This window comes from Physeter macrocephalus, chromosome 2 (genome assembly GCF_002837175.3).
Source record: "Physeter macrocephalus isolate SW-GA chromosome 2, ASM283717v5, whole genome shotgun sequence".
Classification (NCBI taxonomy): domain Eukaryota; kingdom Metazoa; phylum Chordata; class Mammalia; order Artiodactyla; family Physeteridae; genus Physeter; species Physeter macrocephalus.
In genome coordinates this window covers 62,898,407-62,918,083 of record NC_041215.1, presented here as the reverse complement: position 1 = coordinate 62,918,083, position 19,677 = coordinate 62,898,407, and the positions used below count along the sequence as shown (strand labels likewise).

The 19,677-nt window shown below is 36.7% G+C and overlaps 1 protein-coding gene across 5 annotated transcripts in view; it reads right to left on the bottom strand.

Moving 5' to 3' along the window:
• Positions 1 to 19,677, bottom strand: part of GPD2 (glycerol-3-phosphate dehydrogenase 2) — a 134,998-nt gene that overhangs the window by 54,237 nt on the left and 61,084 nt on the right. For all 5 annotated transcript variants that reach the window (XM_007123705.3, XM_028478171.2, XM_028478167.2 and 2 more), the window contains exons 4-6: positions 14,257 to 14,381; positions 12,863 to 12,960; positions 11,267 to 11,430 (exon numbers count right to left, since the gene is read on the bottom strand). In XM_007123705.3, coding sequence (XP_007123767.1) covers positions 11,267 to 11,430; positions 12,863 to 12,960; positions 14,257 to 14,381 — 387 coding nt within the window. The remainder of the gene's footprint in view (positions 1 to 11,266; positions 11,431 to 12,862; positions 12,961 to 14,256; positions 14,382 to 19,677) is intronic.

The window sequence follows — 19,677 nt, the reverse complement described above, 5'->3', positions numbered from 1 at the left end:
GAGAAGAATTTAAAACACCTGGGAAATAGGAAGTTTCTGGTTTACTGAGAGGCTTCGGAGTTACCTATCCCAAGTCAATTCAGGGTTGTGTATTAATCATCTTTGACATAAAGACATAAAGTACAAGTTATTTGACTTGTTCTTAACCTGACAGCTGCTCATCTAATTCTTGTGCTCTTTCATCATTTTCTAATCAAAGACTTATTCTTCTGAATAGACAGTAAATGACACACCGGTAATACTTTTCCAGTGAATGCAAGACTACCTCTTTGGTTTGGGATAGTAGAGAAGCAGTAGTTATACAAGTTGTGTGGGAAGTCAGTTGTGTGTTTGTGTGTGTGTATTTAATGTGCAAAGCTGAGCTTGTTTTAAAGTAAGTGGTTGTGTGGTTCATATCTTCTGTGGGTGGATATAATGATCTAAGGAGTGTTTTACTAATGTAAAGTGTGGTATGAATAAGTATTAATAGTAATAATGAAACCAGTTTGAAATTCACATTCTAAAATAGTGGTTTATTTGGCACCAGAGAATATAATCTACCAAGGTTTAATTTATAAGAACTATGTACCAATGCCTTTTTTCAGTTTTTCTATGTTACATTACCAGGGCTTGGTTGTAGAATTTCTAGTTGAAACTAACATAGGGGGTTTTTAATTGAAGAGATGTTTTTATTACTGCTATTTCTTGTGAGGGTAGATACCAGCCTGACCTTCTGTTACACTAAGAAAGCCGCTGTGTGTCATGTGCAGAGCAATTAAAAATGGATTTGACTCTTGTTTTTCTCTCTCTTTCTTCCTTTTTCTAAACGATTATCTGTGCAAAGACTCTTGAACCCCTTGAAAGAATTCTAGAAAACATGCTAGAGTGGGTAGATCAGTGGGTACCTGGAGACTGTGCCGATAGATCCATGAGGTGTTACACTGTCATACAATAAAGTAGCAAGAAAAACAGCTCCTGAAGACCAATCACTATACCTTTTTTAGCTCCTATTTATTTCCCCATATTCCAATGGCAATTATTTCCTTCTCCCTTTCTTTCCAAAAATGATCTAAGAGACTATATTTCTGAAGGAGAACTACTTTGAGACAACTGTACTGGATAGTTACTTTAAGCTTCAATATGCAGTTCATTTAAACATTTCTTGGGAGTCTGTATTCCCAATGTCTCTAAAACAAAAGTAGAATATCCCTCAAACTTTTGCTGTAAACTGCGATTAATTAGTTTCATTTCTAAATTTTTTAAATTCACCATTAATATAAAGATATAAAAATAAAATGTTACTAAGAAGTATATAATTTCATGTATTGGTATAAAACAGATCCATCTATTTAAAGACTATAATTAACATGAATATTTAGTCTGACGATTGGCTTTCGACACAAGCAGATGATATGTACTAGGTTTTAGCAAGTTTAAACAAATCAGAGAATAATGACAATAATAGCATTTGAGACTCACAGCCTAATTTTAATCTCCCTATGCAGGTAAAACTAGTAGATATGCCATTGTTTTGTGGTGTCCAAAGAAACAAAATAAAATTTCATTTTCACTTATAAAAAGAAAAATAACTTAAAAATATGGTTTATTGATGGCTAAGGCTGTGACAATACATATATTTTGATCTAAGCAGCTAACATGACTATAAAATTTAACTCTATGATATTTGGTTCCTGGATCTTTTTTTAAATTCACCTTTTCAAAACTTTGCGGCTCCTTATGTTACTAACGAATGAAATACCCATTATATTAGGTGAAAAGAGCAAGGTATTACTATTACCTAAGAAATGGAAGGGGGAACAAATAAAAGTGTACATAAAATATACACATATGCATACACATGCACATACAATGAAAGGATATGCCAAAATTCTATTTTTTAAAATGTTATCTTTAAGGAAAAAGAGGACATGTGGTGGAATGAACAGGGAGAGAAGCTAGCCTTATTTGAATAGTCTTTGTTTTCATTTTGACTTTGAAGCCCTGTATTTTACATAATTTTTTTTTAAAAAGCACAGCTTTAAAAAGGTAAATCCCTAAAGATCGAAAGCAAAATTAAAATGATTTTATGTACTGAGCTGATGGCATAACCACACTGATAGACACTATGTAAAGTAGCTTTAAAAGACAGTAATGTATCTATATATTCCCATTGGCATATACTCTAAGAACAATAATAACAACAACAAAAACAAAAATCTTAAACTGGTTTCAGTAATAATATTTTTGGAGGTATGATTGATGAGATTAAATAAAAGCCATGTACTCATGAATTTAAAGTATAATTATGTCTAAGAATTCATCATATTTTTCTTCTTTAAGCAAAAAACTTTTCTTAACTCTTTCTACAGAAAAACCTAGAAATGACCAATCAGTAGCAATGAACATCCGTAGCCAACAGATTATGGTCTCATTACCGTTCCCCACAGGAAGGAGTCAAAGCTTATTGGAGAAATGGCTGCTTCCAGGTCTAGGTCAGGAAAGTTACAAGATTAACCTAGAATATCTTGTCATAGCAGATAGCACAGAAGTCATCCATTAGTAGACCATTAACAGCTTATCAAAAAGGCTCAGGAACCAACTTGAGAAGGTGCCCATGGGCCAGAAAAGAGTAGTTTGAACATCAGTAACTCTTATAGACTGACACATATCAAATATATTTAAAATCATAAGTTTAACTGATAATCAAAAAAATCTCATCACATTTGGAGGATAACAGAAAACTAACTCATTATTATTGAAAACTAACATATAAATGGAAAGAATCAAGCACTTATCCAGAAATTTTATACAAAAATGTACCTCAAGGTAGGCAAAGAGTCGATACAGGGAAATTATAACTATTCCAACTAATAAATGAAGTTGGAATGACAGAGTTAGAAAAGTACCATTTTAACCTCTTAACCTCTAACGACATACTGAAATTGATCTAGGCAATAATTATGACTGATTAAAAATAAAGAGGCAAGAAGACTTGTGATGGAAATTCACACCACCACCTATAAAATATTTTTGACAAAACAATTTGATCCAGCCTCCTTGTAACTTATCACTAAAGATGTCCCACCTCCTCCCCTTCCAATAAACTATGCTTCCTATTTTTTTTGCTTCTGTAATGTCCTGTCTCTTAAATCTGGGATGCCCCTGTGATTCACTTTAATTAACAGAATGTGGTAGAAATGACATTGTGTGACTTTCAAGGCTAGGTCAGAAGAAGCCTTGCATTTGAGACTTGGTCTCTTGGTACTCATTGGGGTAAGCCAGGCACCACATAAGAAGTCTATGTTAAAGTCCAACCCAGCTGTATGGAAAAGCCACAGTGAGAGAGAGATGCAAGACCAGCCCCCAGCTATTCCAGCCTTCTCAGCCCAGGAGCCAGACATGTAGGTAAGAAAGCTTTCAGAAGACTCCAGCTTCAGCCACCACAGGAGGGATCCCAGGTGAGAAACACCCAGCTAACCCCATCCATCCTCAACACTCTGAGAGAGTCCACTGATGTTTTAAGCCACTAAGTTTGGGTGTTGTTTCTTTTGCAGCAACAGATTAATGGGACAAGCCTAACATGTACAGGAAATACAGGGGAACTGTTAAACAAAACCATGAGGAAACAAGGGAAGGGATGGGAAACCTATTATAGAAAGAATGAATTGGTATGTATAAACCTTAACTAGGATTTTGTTTCTTTTATGGGTTTATTTTTTAATCAGGAGCAAATTAAGGTAATGACACTATAGGTGACATGTGATCATGACCAGGTATTTGACCTTAAGGAATTATTGTTAAACATTTTAAGTGTGGTTGTATTTTAAAGAAAGTTCTTAACTTTAAAGATACAGACCAAAATATCCATGGATGAAATATTTGTTATCTGGGGGCTGGAGGGTTGCAAATAGGAGTATAGATGAAATTAAGCCATGAGTTTATGTGTTGAAACTGGAAGTTCATTTTATTATTCTCATTACTTCTGCATATGTCTTAGTAAAAATGCATATACTTTGTTGAACTATCAATATGTGGCTATCTTTTGTTAAAGCATATAATGGACTTAAAACCTAATGCTAGCTGAAAGAAGCCATGATGTTATAATCTTTATTTGGTAAAGTTTTTTTTTTTAGCCAAGGAAAAAAATTACTTTCACATCCCTACATGTCCAAAATATTGATTTAGATATTTAACTTTGCTTCCCCTTCTCCTGGGAAATAGGGATCATGATATCTCATTCCAGTGCATATGCTGAGTTTGATCAACTAAGATAATTTATGGGAAAAAAATGTTTTGAAAACCATACTCTGCTACACAAATGCAAAACATTATTCGTAGTAAGGATCACGTGTTTGGCCCAATATTTGGAATATACGCAGTGAACTCTCTCAAAACCTGAAAGCTAAACACTCTGTCTTTAATGCATTTGGCCCTAATGCCAGGCACAGTGCTTAGAAAATGGAAATTCCATAAAGATTTTTTGGATGAAGGCATAAACTGGAGGAAAGAGGGCATGGAGATTTTTGATATACTTGCTTTTGCCTTTGATCCTGCATCTTTTTAAAAAGGGTCAACTGAGCTACAAGAGTGTAAGAGGTAAGTATCTTACAGTGAACCCACCAGAACTATTTGTTCAAACACCATATATGCTACATACCCTTCTACTGGTGAATTTTAGCACTGTTTTTAAGCTTTTATATGCAGAGTACAATGTGAATTACTATCTCATACGCTACACCTGATCAAATCTACTTTTGTGTGCTTTTGATTTTCTTAAAAAATAAACTAATTATAAGAGAGTAAAAGCCTGGTATTTAATACATGTTGGTCAAGTGAGCAATAAACAATTGCAAACTTTCCTAGAGGCTATTTTGCCCTGTCTCAGCATCAGGAAGCTAAAGCATATGTTGGATGTTAGCCTGGATGGACACAAATGTGTCCTATTTATTCAAGGTTTCCTTTGAAGCCACAATTTATAAGTTTTGTTTCTTAGGGGTACATGTCAAACTTCATTTAGCATTCGTTGGTATCCAGATACACTGAAGAGCAAAAAGGCAGCATTCGGGGGTAAAATATATGCCTGCTATATGAGCAATAATGTCAGTTTCATTTATGTAACTCACAGAAAACAAGAGGAGAAATACAATGGAAAAGCTGACAGTAGGAAATCAAGATAAAAATTATTCACTTAATTTATAAGTGTAAAACTGCATATGGACAGGGAAAATATTAAAACAAATAGGTTTTAAATCATGTCTAAGAAGTGGATAATTTTAGAGGAAGTTCTTTTAAAATGTGCTCTTTAACCCTTAAATTTCAAATATTACATACTTATGTGAAGCATGTTTGTATGCACAATATTTTCCTTTTTCCTGAGAATGTTTTGCAAATTTTAAATATACAAGGGACATTTGTGGAACCGATGTTTTGCTTTAGAACATTTTTGTGAAAAGTTGAAGTCTGAGGGTCGATACAATATGCATAAAATTGACCCAGATAAAACAATTAAAATTTAAATAATTTTACACTTATAAAGTTATTTTACATTTATTATTCATTTGAAGCTCAAAACACTTCATGAGCAAAACATTATAAGCCTAAATTCATAGATGTGTAATGTGGCTCAAAACTCAATAAAGTTTGCAATCCTAAGTCATCTACTTCCATATTATTGACTGCTTCCACTACACTACGGTACTCTGAAAAGCAGTTTTCAAGTATGACTGTGATGCTTACAACTGTGAGACAAGTTATCATGCCACTTTCAACATCTCTTTTCTAAGACTGAACTCAGGATGAGTTCAGCTTAGCTTAGTTCATTCACTTTCAATGCTCTATTTTACTCCATTATGAGAATATACTATAGGTTACTTATTCGTCTCTTGATAGATATTTGAATTATTTCCCTTTTTGAAGTTATTCCCAGTGCTGCAATAAACTTTTTGTACATATCTCCTGGTTGCCACACATAAGAGTTTCTCTGGGACATAGACTTAAAATGATGATAAATTACTAACCCAGTGGTTCAAAAAAGAAAAATCAAGTTGAGTATTACAGAAGTAAATGTCAGCATATAACTCCAATATGGTTATTTATTTATAAATTACTTACCTGTACTATTGTACTTATAGACGTTTAAACCATATGTAAAAACAGACATTTCTAAGGAATCTGCTGGAAACAGGTCTAAGGAAAAGTTCTAATATGTTCTTCCTACCGCCAGTGGATGGTCTTGTGCAACCCAGGAGGCCGCTCACACGACCACTTTAGAATCACCATAACAACCTCACAAGAACTGCATTAAGAAGCACAGAGACAAACTTGCATAATGGCACTGCTGTTCTGTTTGTAAATCCACACTATTCAGTTATGTATTCAACCTATTTCTGTTCTGAAGAAATTAATGTGTCTGTCCAAATTTAAAGTAGATAACACCCAATTATAGTTCAACAATTGTGTTTGCAAATAATGTAAATGAGGATTAAAGGCACCATCTTTAGATTTGACTTATGTTCCAAGAACTCAATGGAAAAACAAAAATGAAAACATAAGACTAAAAAGAAAAAAAAAATCACCTTTGTGTTATTAGGTAATTGACTTTTTTTAAGCTTTCAAAGTAGATAAAATCAACACCTTAAAAGACTTGTCTTTAACCCAGGCTTTCTTTTATTGATATATAGGATTGCGGGTGCATGCCTAGAGGAATGATAGTTTGTTCCTAACAAAAGAGTCTGGATTCCACAATATGCCTTTTGCCAGAGGCCTCATTCCCCAAAGCTCACAGCTAACTGCATCTCCTGCTGTACCTGTAACAATTTAATTGTGTAAGTCAGCCTAGTCAAGCATCTCCAGCTCATGACTGGGAGACATGAAATTCATTGTCATTATTGTCCCTGTCATTTTGGATCATTATATCCTGCTGCAGAATTTTCCTCACTTCAATGCATTTTTACCTCCAGGAGCCAGGGATTATAGCTGAGGTTGGGGGGGGTGGGGCGGAGGCAGGACCATGAGCTGCATTTACCCCGGGGGAGCCAGAGATTAAATTGGCTTTGCTCTCTCACGAGCTGAATTCATCTATTTGTATGCTGTGAGTTTTAGGTTGGAATAAACATGAATATTCTAGTGAAACCTGGGCTTTAATTCCCCCTTTGAAACATGGCTGTAACCAACTTCTATTTACACTAGGAAAGCCAATGTAATTTCTCGTAGGTTGCTATTTTCATATGTGCATAAGGAATACTTAAGGGCATCATCGGGTGCGAAATAACAGACATCTCTCTCTGTCACTGCCTGGACTCTCAGAAGGAAGAATTTAAAGCTGTAATTCTGTTCTCCAGTTTCATCTTACAGAAGCTTAATGGGGGTATCTAATGGTTTTAAATATTTAATGATTTTTAATTATATCTCATTTTCTGTGCACTGGATTGGATGACTGAAGTCCAACTAGAATGGCACCAAAGATCTTCTCTGGGAGCAGGGAGATTGAAGTAAAGTTGACGGAGGAAGATGAAGTAAGTTTCGGAGGAAACTGGCTCGCCCTCCACAGCTGGCTCACATAACCTCACAGCCTGCCAAGTCACCCAAGCCTGTCGTGCCTTAAATACTCTTTGCTGACGTGAGAAAGTTGCACCAGTCACGACACTCTCTATGTGGAAACCCCCTGATCAGTGGTAATGGCCACGGACAGGGTCCAGCTGGTGGATCTCTGGTAGAATATGGAGAGGAGCAGAGAGCAAACACTAGGACATGTCTCAGGCAGAAAACCAGTGAGGCGAGACTATACTGCTTTCTCTAACAGAATATAAAAAGAAAAAATAACCTAGTGTGTCACTTCCTATCCCAACTTTTACTTCAAATGGATCTTACTGAGAAATTTGACATTTACTTTGTCTATACTGAAAAAGATGGTAGTTATTCCTCCACATATGTGAGTTTGTTTCTCAGAGTTTAACAAAATATGGCAATGGATCGTACCTATGCCAAGCACAGAAGTGCCACTATAATTACAACATTTAAAAGTATGTGGTCAAAGACATAAACTTCCAGTTATAAGATAAATAAGTCCTGGGGATGTAATGTACAGCATAGTGACTATAGCTAATAATACTGTATGGTATATTTGAAAGTTGCTAAGAAATCTTAAAAACCCTCATCATATGAAAAAAAAGTTTGTAATGATGTATGGTGATAGATGTTAACTAGACTTATTGTGGTGATCATTTGGCAATATACACAAATATTGAATCATTATGTTGTATACCTGAAAGCAACATAATGTTATATGTAAATTATCCCTCAATTAAAAAAAAAGATAAAAAGAAAAAAAAATGTATGTGGAATTTATCTTATTCCCTTTGTGGACTTTTGTGGAGGAAAAGACTTTGCCTTAATCCTATGCAATGATCATCACTATTTTTTTAGCATAAACTGTTTGCATGAATAATTAAGAAAATTTTTTTGACCTTTGTACACTTTGTACTTCAGAGGGAATATCTTACAGACCTAACATCTCAGTTTTGAAAGAATCTTAAAGATGGTCTCAGTCACTGGTCCCTCCATGTTAATGGTGATGTTTAGTAGTCTGTCTGACTATATTTTCACACCATTATTTTTTCATTTTTCACTGGTACTGAAGTAACTGTGTGATGGATAACTAATCAGAGTTGTTAATTGGCAAAATTTCTTGTAGATTTTAAAAGTTCATTTAGTTACTTGTGCTACTTTTTCATTATGATCAAGATTCTCCCAAGGTGGGAATTATAAAAATTATTATTTCTGTTCACTTTAAAATGGTTAAATTTATGTTATGTAAATTTCACCTCAATAAATTATTTTTTTAAGTTAAAAAAAGTTATTTCGTGTAGCCCAAATGCATTTTGAAATCATCTGGGAGACTGTTACTACATTCTCATAATGATTATTTAAGAAGAAGAGTATTTGTTGCTATTGTTGTTAAGAAATGTTTATCTTATAAATTACAATGTTTAGACTTCAATTGCAATGGTATTTGCTTAGGAAGTATTTTTCCTCTCTGAAATACTTTGCTAGCAGGATAATAATGTTATTTTTCTGGTTGAAGGGTTAGTCATCCCTTCCTTTCTCTGAGCACACATTTATTACATTTAATTCCTTTACTATATGCTCCTTTCTACCTTATTTCTATATTGGTATTTAATTTGCTCATCACACCATTAGCTTTAACAAGAGTTGCCCTATCTGTGAGTACAGCTGTGAAACCATAGAACTACACTGTTTCACATTGTTGTTATGTCTTGCCTCAGGCATGACATAGTTGGACCTGCATCATTTCAGAACAAGATTAAAAAAGAAATTATTTCCAGTGACTAGAATTATTTTTACTTTTTCAAGACTTGGGTTTCACAATCAATTTTCGAATATCAATTTGAAATTATTTTAAATAATAATTTTTAACTTTTCAATAATCTTTGCTAAACTCATAATTTTGCAACCTGTAACAAACTATAAAAGCCAATTCTAGATAAAAGAAACTCTTCTTCCTCTTGATTCTAATAGGATACTGTTTCTCCCGCAGTATATGACATAGATTTCCCTTGGTTTCTCCACGAAGAATTGTTAAGAATCTATAATTCATAACAATATCAAACCAACCTAACACAGATGGCACAAATTCAGATATGACATCCACTAATATTCCTCTCAAGGAGGTTCAGATATGCACAAGCTAAAAAAAAATAGTAACAAATAAAAGTAGTTTGTGTTCAATATATCACATGGTAGAGAATATGGCCAAGTTCTGGAGAGAGTTTGCAAGGGAGGGATTCAAACTAAGAGGCAAAGGGCACAAACACTTTCATGTCAGGATGGGCAGGGGGCCATTTGCAGAATGCCTTTTTATTCCTCCTGGATCAAAAACCTCTTTAATATAATCACCCAACAAACTACAATGGATTAACATTAAGGGTCTGAAGCAGAGAAAGAATATTCACAGTTAAGATTGTCCCTTAACATGTAGGCTCAATAGGGGCACCAAAAATAGTTAAGTGCCCCCCCACCCCGTGGTGTTTAGATGCTGGAAGGCACTGTAAACTGTGAATTTTCTAGCTTTTAATGTTTGTCTAAGACCCTTAACATTTTTCTAATATTGTTGCTCCTAACACATTTTCTTGAGTTTGTCCCCGTTGCCCCATCTGCACGTACACATTTTGCATTCATATATGAAAGCCTGAAAGACAGCGAAATTGATTCAGAAACCTAACACTGAGAAGAAGAAAAAAAGGTAGGGGTAGCCTTAAGGATATCCCATGTTATGAAGTATAAATATCAAAGTCTCCCGGAAAAACAAAAAAACAAAAACACAAAAACATTTCTTCATGTTAAGAGTTTAGATATCTAACACTAAATACAAAAGATCACATAGTAGGGGTAAAAAAAACTCACTGACCCTATAGGGCCTTTGTGCCACAAAATTTCTAAGACTTTTTGAACATGTATAATAATCTGTGTCCAGCTATTTCTTTATAAATAGACATCCTTGGACTGCTTTCAAATTCCATTCACCCTTTAAAACTATAGTAAAACTTCACAAATGGCTTTTCCTGTGTTGTTTTGTATTGTATTGTGGTCCATCTGGAGATATATTAAGTGGTTAGTTCCTTCAAATAAAAGTGTACAAAATTGTATTGTCCACACACACACACAAACACAAAGAATGAACATTGAACACGTGGCAAATGGGTACTAGATAATGTCACTGTTAGAAAACATCTAACAACAATAAAATAAGCATTAAAAACTGAGGGACTGGTTTAACAGATGCAATGTTCATCTACCTTCTCACATAAATTATATGTTCAAGAACTGTGCCCTGTGCAAAATACAAACATGTCAATTTCAGCCCAGGGGGCATTTTTCTCTAGGTTTATAACCCCTTGAAAATAGAGGTTTCATCTAGAAAACCTAACAGATCCTCAGCTGCTTTCAACATTATAATATATTCATAAGGCAAGTGTTCACTGGCAAACATAACAAATTAAATGGCATGAAGGTGGTGTCCAAATACACAATGATGGAAAATGGACCAAACCAACCATGAGATACAAAGTCGAAATCAAAGAAGAAAAGGAATATGCAAAAACAAGCAATATTAAAAGCAAAACACTATGTGGAGTATGTGCATGTATGTTTGTGTGTCGTGTAAGATTAACATTAATTAGGATGCAAAACTGTCTCGTTAAGAATATGCTGTAAGGGTCACGAGTAGGAGAAAAGTATCTTGTAAAAAAAAAAAAAAAAAATCACATACCATCATAGTAGACAATTGCTCCTACCAGTTTATCCTTCTGGAGCATTGGGAAATGCTCAAGGGCTCTTGATTTGCTGAGGACATAACTGCTTTTCAGGCAATTACTTCCAGCAACCAGATCATACAGCTTGATTCCTACCCAGTAGTAAGGTAACTGCCACCACCTACAGCATAAATAGCGGAAAAGGTTTCTTTAGAAACAGAGTATAACATTATAGAATGTCACTTTAAGATACAAGACACTTTTTATTAAGAAAAGCAAGGTATACCTATAAGTGTACTGCAAAAGAAACAAGAGAAGTGCCTGCCTGTTCTGACACCAGCCCAGCTGAATTATAAAAGTAAATGAATCATCTCTAAGGCAGTGGTTCTGGACCTGACTGCATATTAGATTTTCTGGGGAGCATCAAAAATAAATATAGATGCCTGGGCCTTGTGTTTCTAGGGATCAGTTTAACTAGACTAGGGCAAAGATCAGAGTGACTCTAATGTACACCCAGGGTAGAGAATCATTGGCTTAAGATGCCCTAAGAAATCTATGACAAAATATAGACAAAAATTATAAAATCTGCTTCCAGGCCCCACAAGACTCATGCAGCTAGCAGACTTACATAATTCTGTATTTCCTACCACTTGTATTCCATCTTAAGTCAACTTGATGGATAGCTCTAACAACATTCAGAAAATTGGGTTTAATAATTTTTGATTATTTGACACCTCCAAACCAAATTTCAGTTTTGGTTAACTCGGAAATTTAAAATGACACAAAATGGCTTAGGGTTTGGAGTTGATATATGTCAGTTCAGATTTTGCAGCAGGATTCTTTCTGGCTCTGCATTTTAGTCTGCAAATGACCCTCTTATGTTCCCCAGTGCAAATGTAGTTGCTGCTGTATATACTCTCAGAAACTGGAGTAAAAAACCTACTAATTATAAGTGCAGAACACAACCTCCTTTGCCTTCAGGATCTAGCCCTTAGAGGTGGGTCAGTAGAGAGTAATATAGGAAAAGTCACACTTTTTAAAATGCAACAACCCGCCTGCCGATGCAGGGGACAGGGGTTCGTGCCCCGGCCCGGGAAGATCCCACATGCCGCGGAGCGGCTGGGCCCGTGAGCCATGGCTGCGGAGCCTGTGCGTCCGGAGCCTGTGCTCCGCAACGGGAGAGGCCACAACAGTGAGAGGCCAGCGTACCACAAAAAAAATAAAATAAAAAAATAATGCAACAAAGGAAAATATTTTAAAAGGATTAAAGATTAAGACTAATTAAAACTACATTAAGAAATACACATTGAGGGGCTTCCCTGGTGGCGCAGTGGTTGCGCGTCCGCCTGCCACTGCAGGGGAACCGGGTTCGCGCCCCGGTCTGGGAGGATCCCACATGCCGCGGAGCGGCTGGGCCCGTGAGCCATGGCCGCTGAGCCTGCGCGTCCGGAGCCTGTGCTCCGCAACGGGAGAGGCCGCAGCAGAGGGAGGCCCGCATACCACAAAAAAAGAAAAAAAAAAAGAAATACACATTGAGGAACTATTTCCATTGAAACTGTGTTCTATTGACCTCAGATAAGCAAAGAGTACACAGATGATACCAAAAGGCTTACTTGTAAACTGGGAGCATTATAGGCAACGGAGCTGATAAATGGGGAGCAATTTCTAGTAGGTTGGCACGCTCATGAAGGGCTTCTTTTACCATCCTGTACTGAAAAGCAAAACAGAGAAAATTAGTTTGGCAATAACAGATCATAATATTTTCAAATGGCAGATAGACACCCTGCCAACTGACTGATACACAGAAACCTCTCTACCTCTGAGCAAGGATAGCTCCCTCCTAATCAAATTTCTAATAATACATCATGCTGTCAACCTGAAAGATTTTTTAGAAACCTTAACTGTATTTGCATAGGAGAAAAACATGCTGTCAGAGTTCCCAGGTGTAAGATATTCTCCGGACTTGAGTTACAAGATTATTGTAACAATTTATCTTGCATTCTCTGTATTGTCCCTTTTCTCAGTCCCCCATTATATTTTCTCATGTAAGAGATAACAGATTGTTCAGATTCATGTTAAACGTTTCCTTCTTGCCTCCACTAGCCCAAGCAGAGATGATACTTAAGAGTTGCACAGTATTTTACAGACTATCATTAAAAAGCTTTTGTCTTTAGTCCTCATTAAATGTCTCTCTGAAGACCCAGCATTACTATCATAATACTAATTTTACAAATAAGAAAACCGAGGCTCATAGAAATTAAATAAATAAGCTGAAACACATCACAAGTCATCTGATTCTAAACCCTATGCTCTTTTCTTCATATCCATCATGATGCTAAACAGACACATAAGAAAAGGGGCAGATTCAAAACTGACAATGTCAAGTAAGTGCTGCTGTGTTTTTCATGTACGAAAAGCAGATAGGGAGTTCAGTTGATTTTTTTTTTTTTTTTTAACTCCTCTGGGAAATGTCATCTTCCACACTGCCTTGGCAGTTTTCAAATGGTGGCAGACTGGACACAACAGAGTGTGACATAAAAAAAAAGCATGACTCAGATCATCTTTTCCTTAAGAATATGTCAGTGACAATATGCAGTATGATTGCATCTGCAGTTAAGAGGATCAGTTTAACATTCCTCATGTATTACAACACAGTTCCCTTGAAACTGCTTGGGGAAGTAGCAATTTGGTGGCCATTGGTGGGGGGGAAAAAAAAAAAAAACAATCACAATTGTTCAAAGGAACACATCCAAAAGTGATTTGGTAGATCTGCTACTTTGACATGCCTGTGTAGAAAAAGCCCCTGATGACCCATAAACATAATGCTACAGGAAAAAAATCTGGCACACCTCTCCTGAAAGACACTCCAGCAGAATACACTAAATAGGTATTTCCAATAGGAAGGAATGTTAAAAGTCATTAAAAAAATAAAAAAATAAAACTGATTTAATTGGGTAGGAAAGAGCACAGTCGCAATTTTTGTTTAACAAGCAGCATACACAGTTACCTGCTCAATGTCCAACTTCATGACAGCCTTCTGAAGGTATCTCACCCCCCCGTGGATCAATTTACTGCTTCTGCTGCTGGCCCCTGATGAGAAATCACCTCTTTCTACAAGGGCTGTTTTTAGTCCTGTGTAACCAGAACACCAAATTAACTTCTTACATTACACAACTTGTATGTAATTCATTAAAGGCACTTCTCCAGGGTAGAGACAGTCACAAGAAAAATTACTCTGAGCATGGATAAATTTGTATTCCAAGTGCAGTACACTGTCTATATTATAATGAAGAGATTTTAGTCTCTTCCTGGGGGAAAAGTCAAACCAGAACTAGAAGCATATTAACCTGTGGATGAATCACAGCTAGAAACTATTACAGTGCAATTTCATGGCAGTAACATACACTGGTGTGTTTCGAGGGTCGAAGGGGAGTCTGGCACCCATCTTTAACCATGTAGCGTTAACTCAGTATTGTTACCGAGGCCTTCTGGAACTCACATTCATCCCTCACTACAAGAGTCCAGACACGTGCCAGCCTCTCAACTCCAGTCAACTCTGATGCATCGACTGTGAATCTAGACTAGCTCTCTACGTGCCGCTTCCTATTTCTGGAGTGGTGTGAAAGTGGGTATAAAATGGGAAAAGAGATCAAAGATATCGAAACAGAAGAAGAAAGAAGAGAATAACCTCTGATGCTGAGGAGTTTATAGTCTAACTGAAGACATGCAAGCACAATATCGTAGAATTACAGAGAAAAACACAAGCCAGGACAAATGAACCCAGTACAGAGTATCCATGAGTAAAGAAAAGACAGTAATTCTTGGTAAAGGTGAGGCTGAACAAAGACAAGTCAGTTCTAAAAATCAACCCTCCCAATCTGGCTTTCTTTGAGGGTTGCAATAAATCTCTTAGGAATGAAATAAGGTTTGTTTTGTTTTGTTTACTTGCAGAGACACCCCTGCCTCTTCAGGACTGGGAGGACCAACAGTACTACGAGTTCCATACACTAGTTAGATCTGAAATCCAAAATTTCAAAAGACCCAAAGTTTACATCAGCACCAAGCCAGAAGAAATTTTCATGGCCTGCCATACTCTTGGGGGATGAGAGAATGTCATAGAATCCAATTACAATGAGAATATGTAACTGGAGCAGTTTGGGCTCACAAAGCTCATATAAGAGAACTTGTGCATGTATTCAATTCAGAGCCATTTATTACATTTAATACCAAAGGGTCGTTTTTATAACTTCTAACAGTTTAAATATCGTACCCAAATGTCATCATAAAATCAGGGCAATTCCCTTGACTCAAAAGGACAAAATATTTGGAAACTGTGGAGAGAAAAGTAGAGAACTTTGATTCAAGGGCAAAAACTGCTAATGCTCTAATGAACTAGCAAAATAACACAGAAATTACAGATATCATAGACCCAGGTCACTCTTTTTAAGCATTTATGCGAGAAAAAGATCTGTAAAATTCTCAACTATGAAAACTCTAGCAGTGCTTAGTAAATTTAGTACAGGCTGTATTAAACACACAGAAAAATATGTCATATTAGTGCATATTTTTTGAGAGCCTAAGTGCCAGGTAAAGTGCTGGTGTTAGAAATGAAATAGACATAGACCAAGCTGTCAAGTAGCTCCCAACCCAAAGAGAGGCAAGTGAACAAAATGAAGCAAAGTTTCATAGGTGTTGCATTTGAAAATGCAGAGGACTCTTTATCCTAAAGTGGGTCAAAAATTAAATTCAGGATATAAACCCCAAATTGCTTAGTCGAGATTACATTTGCAATCTCTCTTACAATGCACTGTCTTGGTGAGTTCTATCACCTTTTCTTAGTAAGTCCAACACAGAGAGTTCTTCTTCCAGTACTAAAATATACCATTTTTCTTCAGTTGAAGATCAGATGAGGAAGTTGACTTTCAAATGGCATTTAAGAGCTGAATTATTTAGAACACACCTCTCTTCCAGTCTTGGAATCAGTCATGGCATTAAGATGCCCACACCATTCAAGGCAGGGACATAAAACTGAGAGAGGATAAGCAGCTTTCCCATCCAGCCTATGGCTCCTACCTGCCCAAAGGTACCCAGAGGCTGTGGGAGAAGATGCCTTAGTCCCCAGTTAGCCCCACCTCCTAGTATGTAACCCCTTACCCTGGACTGTGGGCTTAGCTACTGCCTTGCTTCTAACCAACAGAATACAGCCACGATGGTGGCAGGCCACTTCCGTGGTTAGGTTACAAGAGACTGTGACTTCCTCCTGGATAAAGCAACCTGTCTTGTTCTGAGTCAAGGAACCAACAGAGCTCCTAGTCAACAGGTCACAAGGAACTGAGGCCTCAGCCCAGTAACTTGTGAGGATCTGAATCCTGCCAACCTCCATGTGAGTTGCTAGGAAGCACTGCAGCTTGTGAGAGACTGAGAGCCAGAGGGCCCATCCTAGGGCCCAGATTCCTGACCCACCGACACTGTGGGAATGAATGTTCTTGTTTGAAGTCACAAAATTTGGGAGGTAGTTTATTGATGACACAATTCCCTCTGTGAACAATAACTACAGCCAAGGTAGTTATTTTAATTGCATCTGGGATGGGGTCTTGGAGAAAGGCTGAGTCAACAGAGGAGGATGTGTTCAGATGGGTGGAGGGGAGAAGCAAGGGAATTATCACTGGCAAAGATAAGCTTAAACAAGAGAAGGCAAATGACTGAAATGGCCCAGCTTATTTAGGGTCTGCTTGTCACTCAGGGGCTGGAGTGTGGGGAGACCTCCTAGGGGAACCACACAGCATGAGGGGGGCGATAAAGAGTCTAGCCTCAGAAGACAGAAGACGGTAACTGGAGAGTGATATGAAGAGAGAATTTTATGGGTGTGTGTTATCAGGATGGATTTTTTTTTCGTTCCCAAACTGACACAGTGTGAGGCAGGGAACTACTCTAGGAATTAGCAAGCCATCTCAGGAGGATATTTCAGGATATTTAAGTGAGAGCTAACACTTTAAAGCCTCAAAACTGCTTTTGCAAGAATTGGACATTTAAAAAAGTTATTCACATGTACTTATGTGAAAAACCTTAGTGAATACCAACAAAAGTTAAAATGGGCTTCTCTGTCAAACCAGGCTGTTTTTTCTTGTCCCATTATTTCCAGTGTCATATCGTCACGCTACCCACCAGAATTTCTGAAGAGAAATGATACTGCTCCTTCCAGAGCAAAATAAAAAATAAAAATTTAGTCTCTAAATTTATAGCTAAATTGATATATTAAAGTACCATGTAACCTAAAAGTATTACCAAAAGTTTTTGAAACCTTAAAAAGAAAACATTTGGGCTTCCCTGGTGGCGCAGTGGTTGCGCGTCCGCCTGCCGATGCAGGGGAACAGGGTTCGCGCCCCGGTCTGGGAGGATCGCACGTGCCGTGGAGCGGCTGGGACCGTGAGCCATGGCCGCTGAGGCTGCGCGTCCGGAGCCTGTGCTCCGCAACGGGAGAGGCCACAACAGAGGGAGGCCCGCGTACCACAAAAAAAAAAAAAAAAAAAAAAGAAAACATTTTAAAAATTTCAACTGCTTTTATGTTAAACGTTCTGGATTTCTCGTTTTTTGTTGGATGAGAACAATGGAATGAGGAAGGAGGAAAGTCATGCAAAATCAAGACATTATTAGAAGTTACAACCGCTTTTGCCTAAACTGATTAACCGACTACAGCAAAGACAATGAAATTGTTTAAAGTCTTATAATGATCTTGCATGATTCCGTTACCTAAGATGTTCCTTCCTGTTTCACCTCTCAAAAATCCAAACTTTTTTTCCACCTCCAGTCTGAAAATAAGAGCTTCGGTTTTGTTTTTTTTTTTTTTCAGTATAAAGCAAGGAAGTGAAGAGAGAGCACTGTTTTATCTTCTCAAAGAGAATGAACAGTATTTTTTTTTAATTTTTATTGGAGTATAGCTGATTTACAGTGTTGTGTTAGTTTCAGGTGTACAGCAAAGTAAATCAGTTATACATATACATATATCCACTCTTTTTTAGATTCTTTTCCATAGAGTACTCTGCACTCCCTTACAGAGTATTGAGTAGAGTTCTGTGCTATATAGTATGTCCTTATTAGTTATCTATTTTATATATAGTAGTGTGTATATGTCAATCTCAGTGTCCCAATTTATCCCTCCCCCATCCCTTTCCCGCCTGGTAACCATAAGTTTGTTTTCTACATCTGTGACTCTCTTTCTTTTTTGTAAATAAGTTCATCTTTACCATTTTTTTTAGATTCCACATATAGGCAATATCATATGATATTTGTCTTTGAACAGTATTTTTAAGTGACATTCAATGCTAACATTTTGCATCTTAGGTAAAATAATTAAATTTGAAGGAGACCAAAAATAATGCATCCAGGCTTCCAGCAACTGTGCCTAGCTGGATGTGAGGCACTGGGGAAGACCTTTCCTCAGAGTGGAAAGAATGACCTCCCCACATGCCCACCAGTGAAGGGCTGGCCTTTATTTATGATAATTCATTAAACTTGTTCAAGATTTTATAAGGAATAGCTTTTGCTTGTTTCTTTTCTTTTCAGAAATTACTTTTTGTGGAAAGCAATATGTTCTATCACTGTTGAGATGAACCAGAACATTTGGGAGTGGTATGATTATTCGATTTTTTGTTTTTATAATTAATTGCTTTTAGTAGTTAATGTCATGAATTTGACTGCAGTGGTAAAGTATTAATATTTGGAGTGAGATTACTCTGAAATTCTTCGGTGGAAGAACAAGATTAGTTATAGCAGAAGAAGAAAGTCAACTTGAAATCTACCTTTTAGTCATACTCAGCCCATCTCTGAAGTTAAAGTTGTATCTTTTGGGTGGGGTCAGGGATGTGAACGAAATACAGCTCTTCACAGACTTGCCTCTTCTGTCCTGAGTGAGAATGTCTAGCTACCAGGCACTTCCAACTAAACCAATTCATGGATCAAGACAGTTGGATGAATACAGAGGGATAATTACCATCTAAGGGGAGGAATGGTACGACATTTAACTTTTACAACATGAAATAGAACAGAAGCATATTTAATACCTTTTACTGATTATCTTATTATGCATGCAAACACGCTCAGTATAATAAATGCAGAGAAGTAAAGAGAACAAAATAAAACCCTCCTGTAATCACACTACTCAGAGATAACCACAGTTGACATTTGGGTGTTTAAATGTTCACATTTTCTGTGCATGTATGTAATCACATATGCACATTTTTACCAAAATAGGATCATATGATACATTCCATTTTTTTCATTTAACATTATTTATTGTAAACATCTCTCCATGTCAATACATATTTTTCTATAATTTCACTTTTAATGTGTGAATAGTAATACATTAAATATTTACAATGATTTATTTATTCAATTCCCTATTTTTGAACATTTGGGTTATTTCCTACCT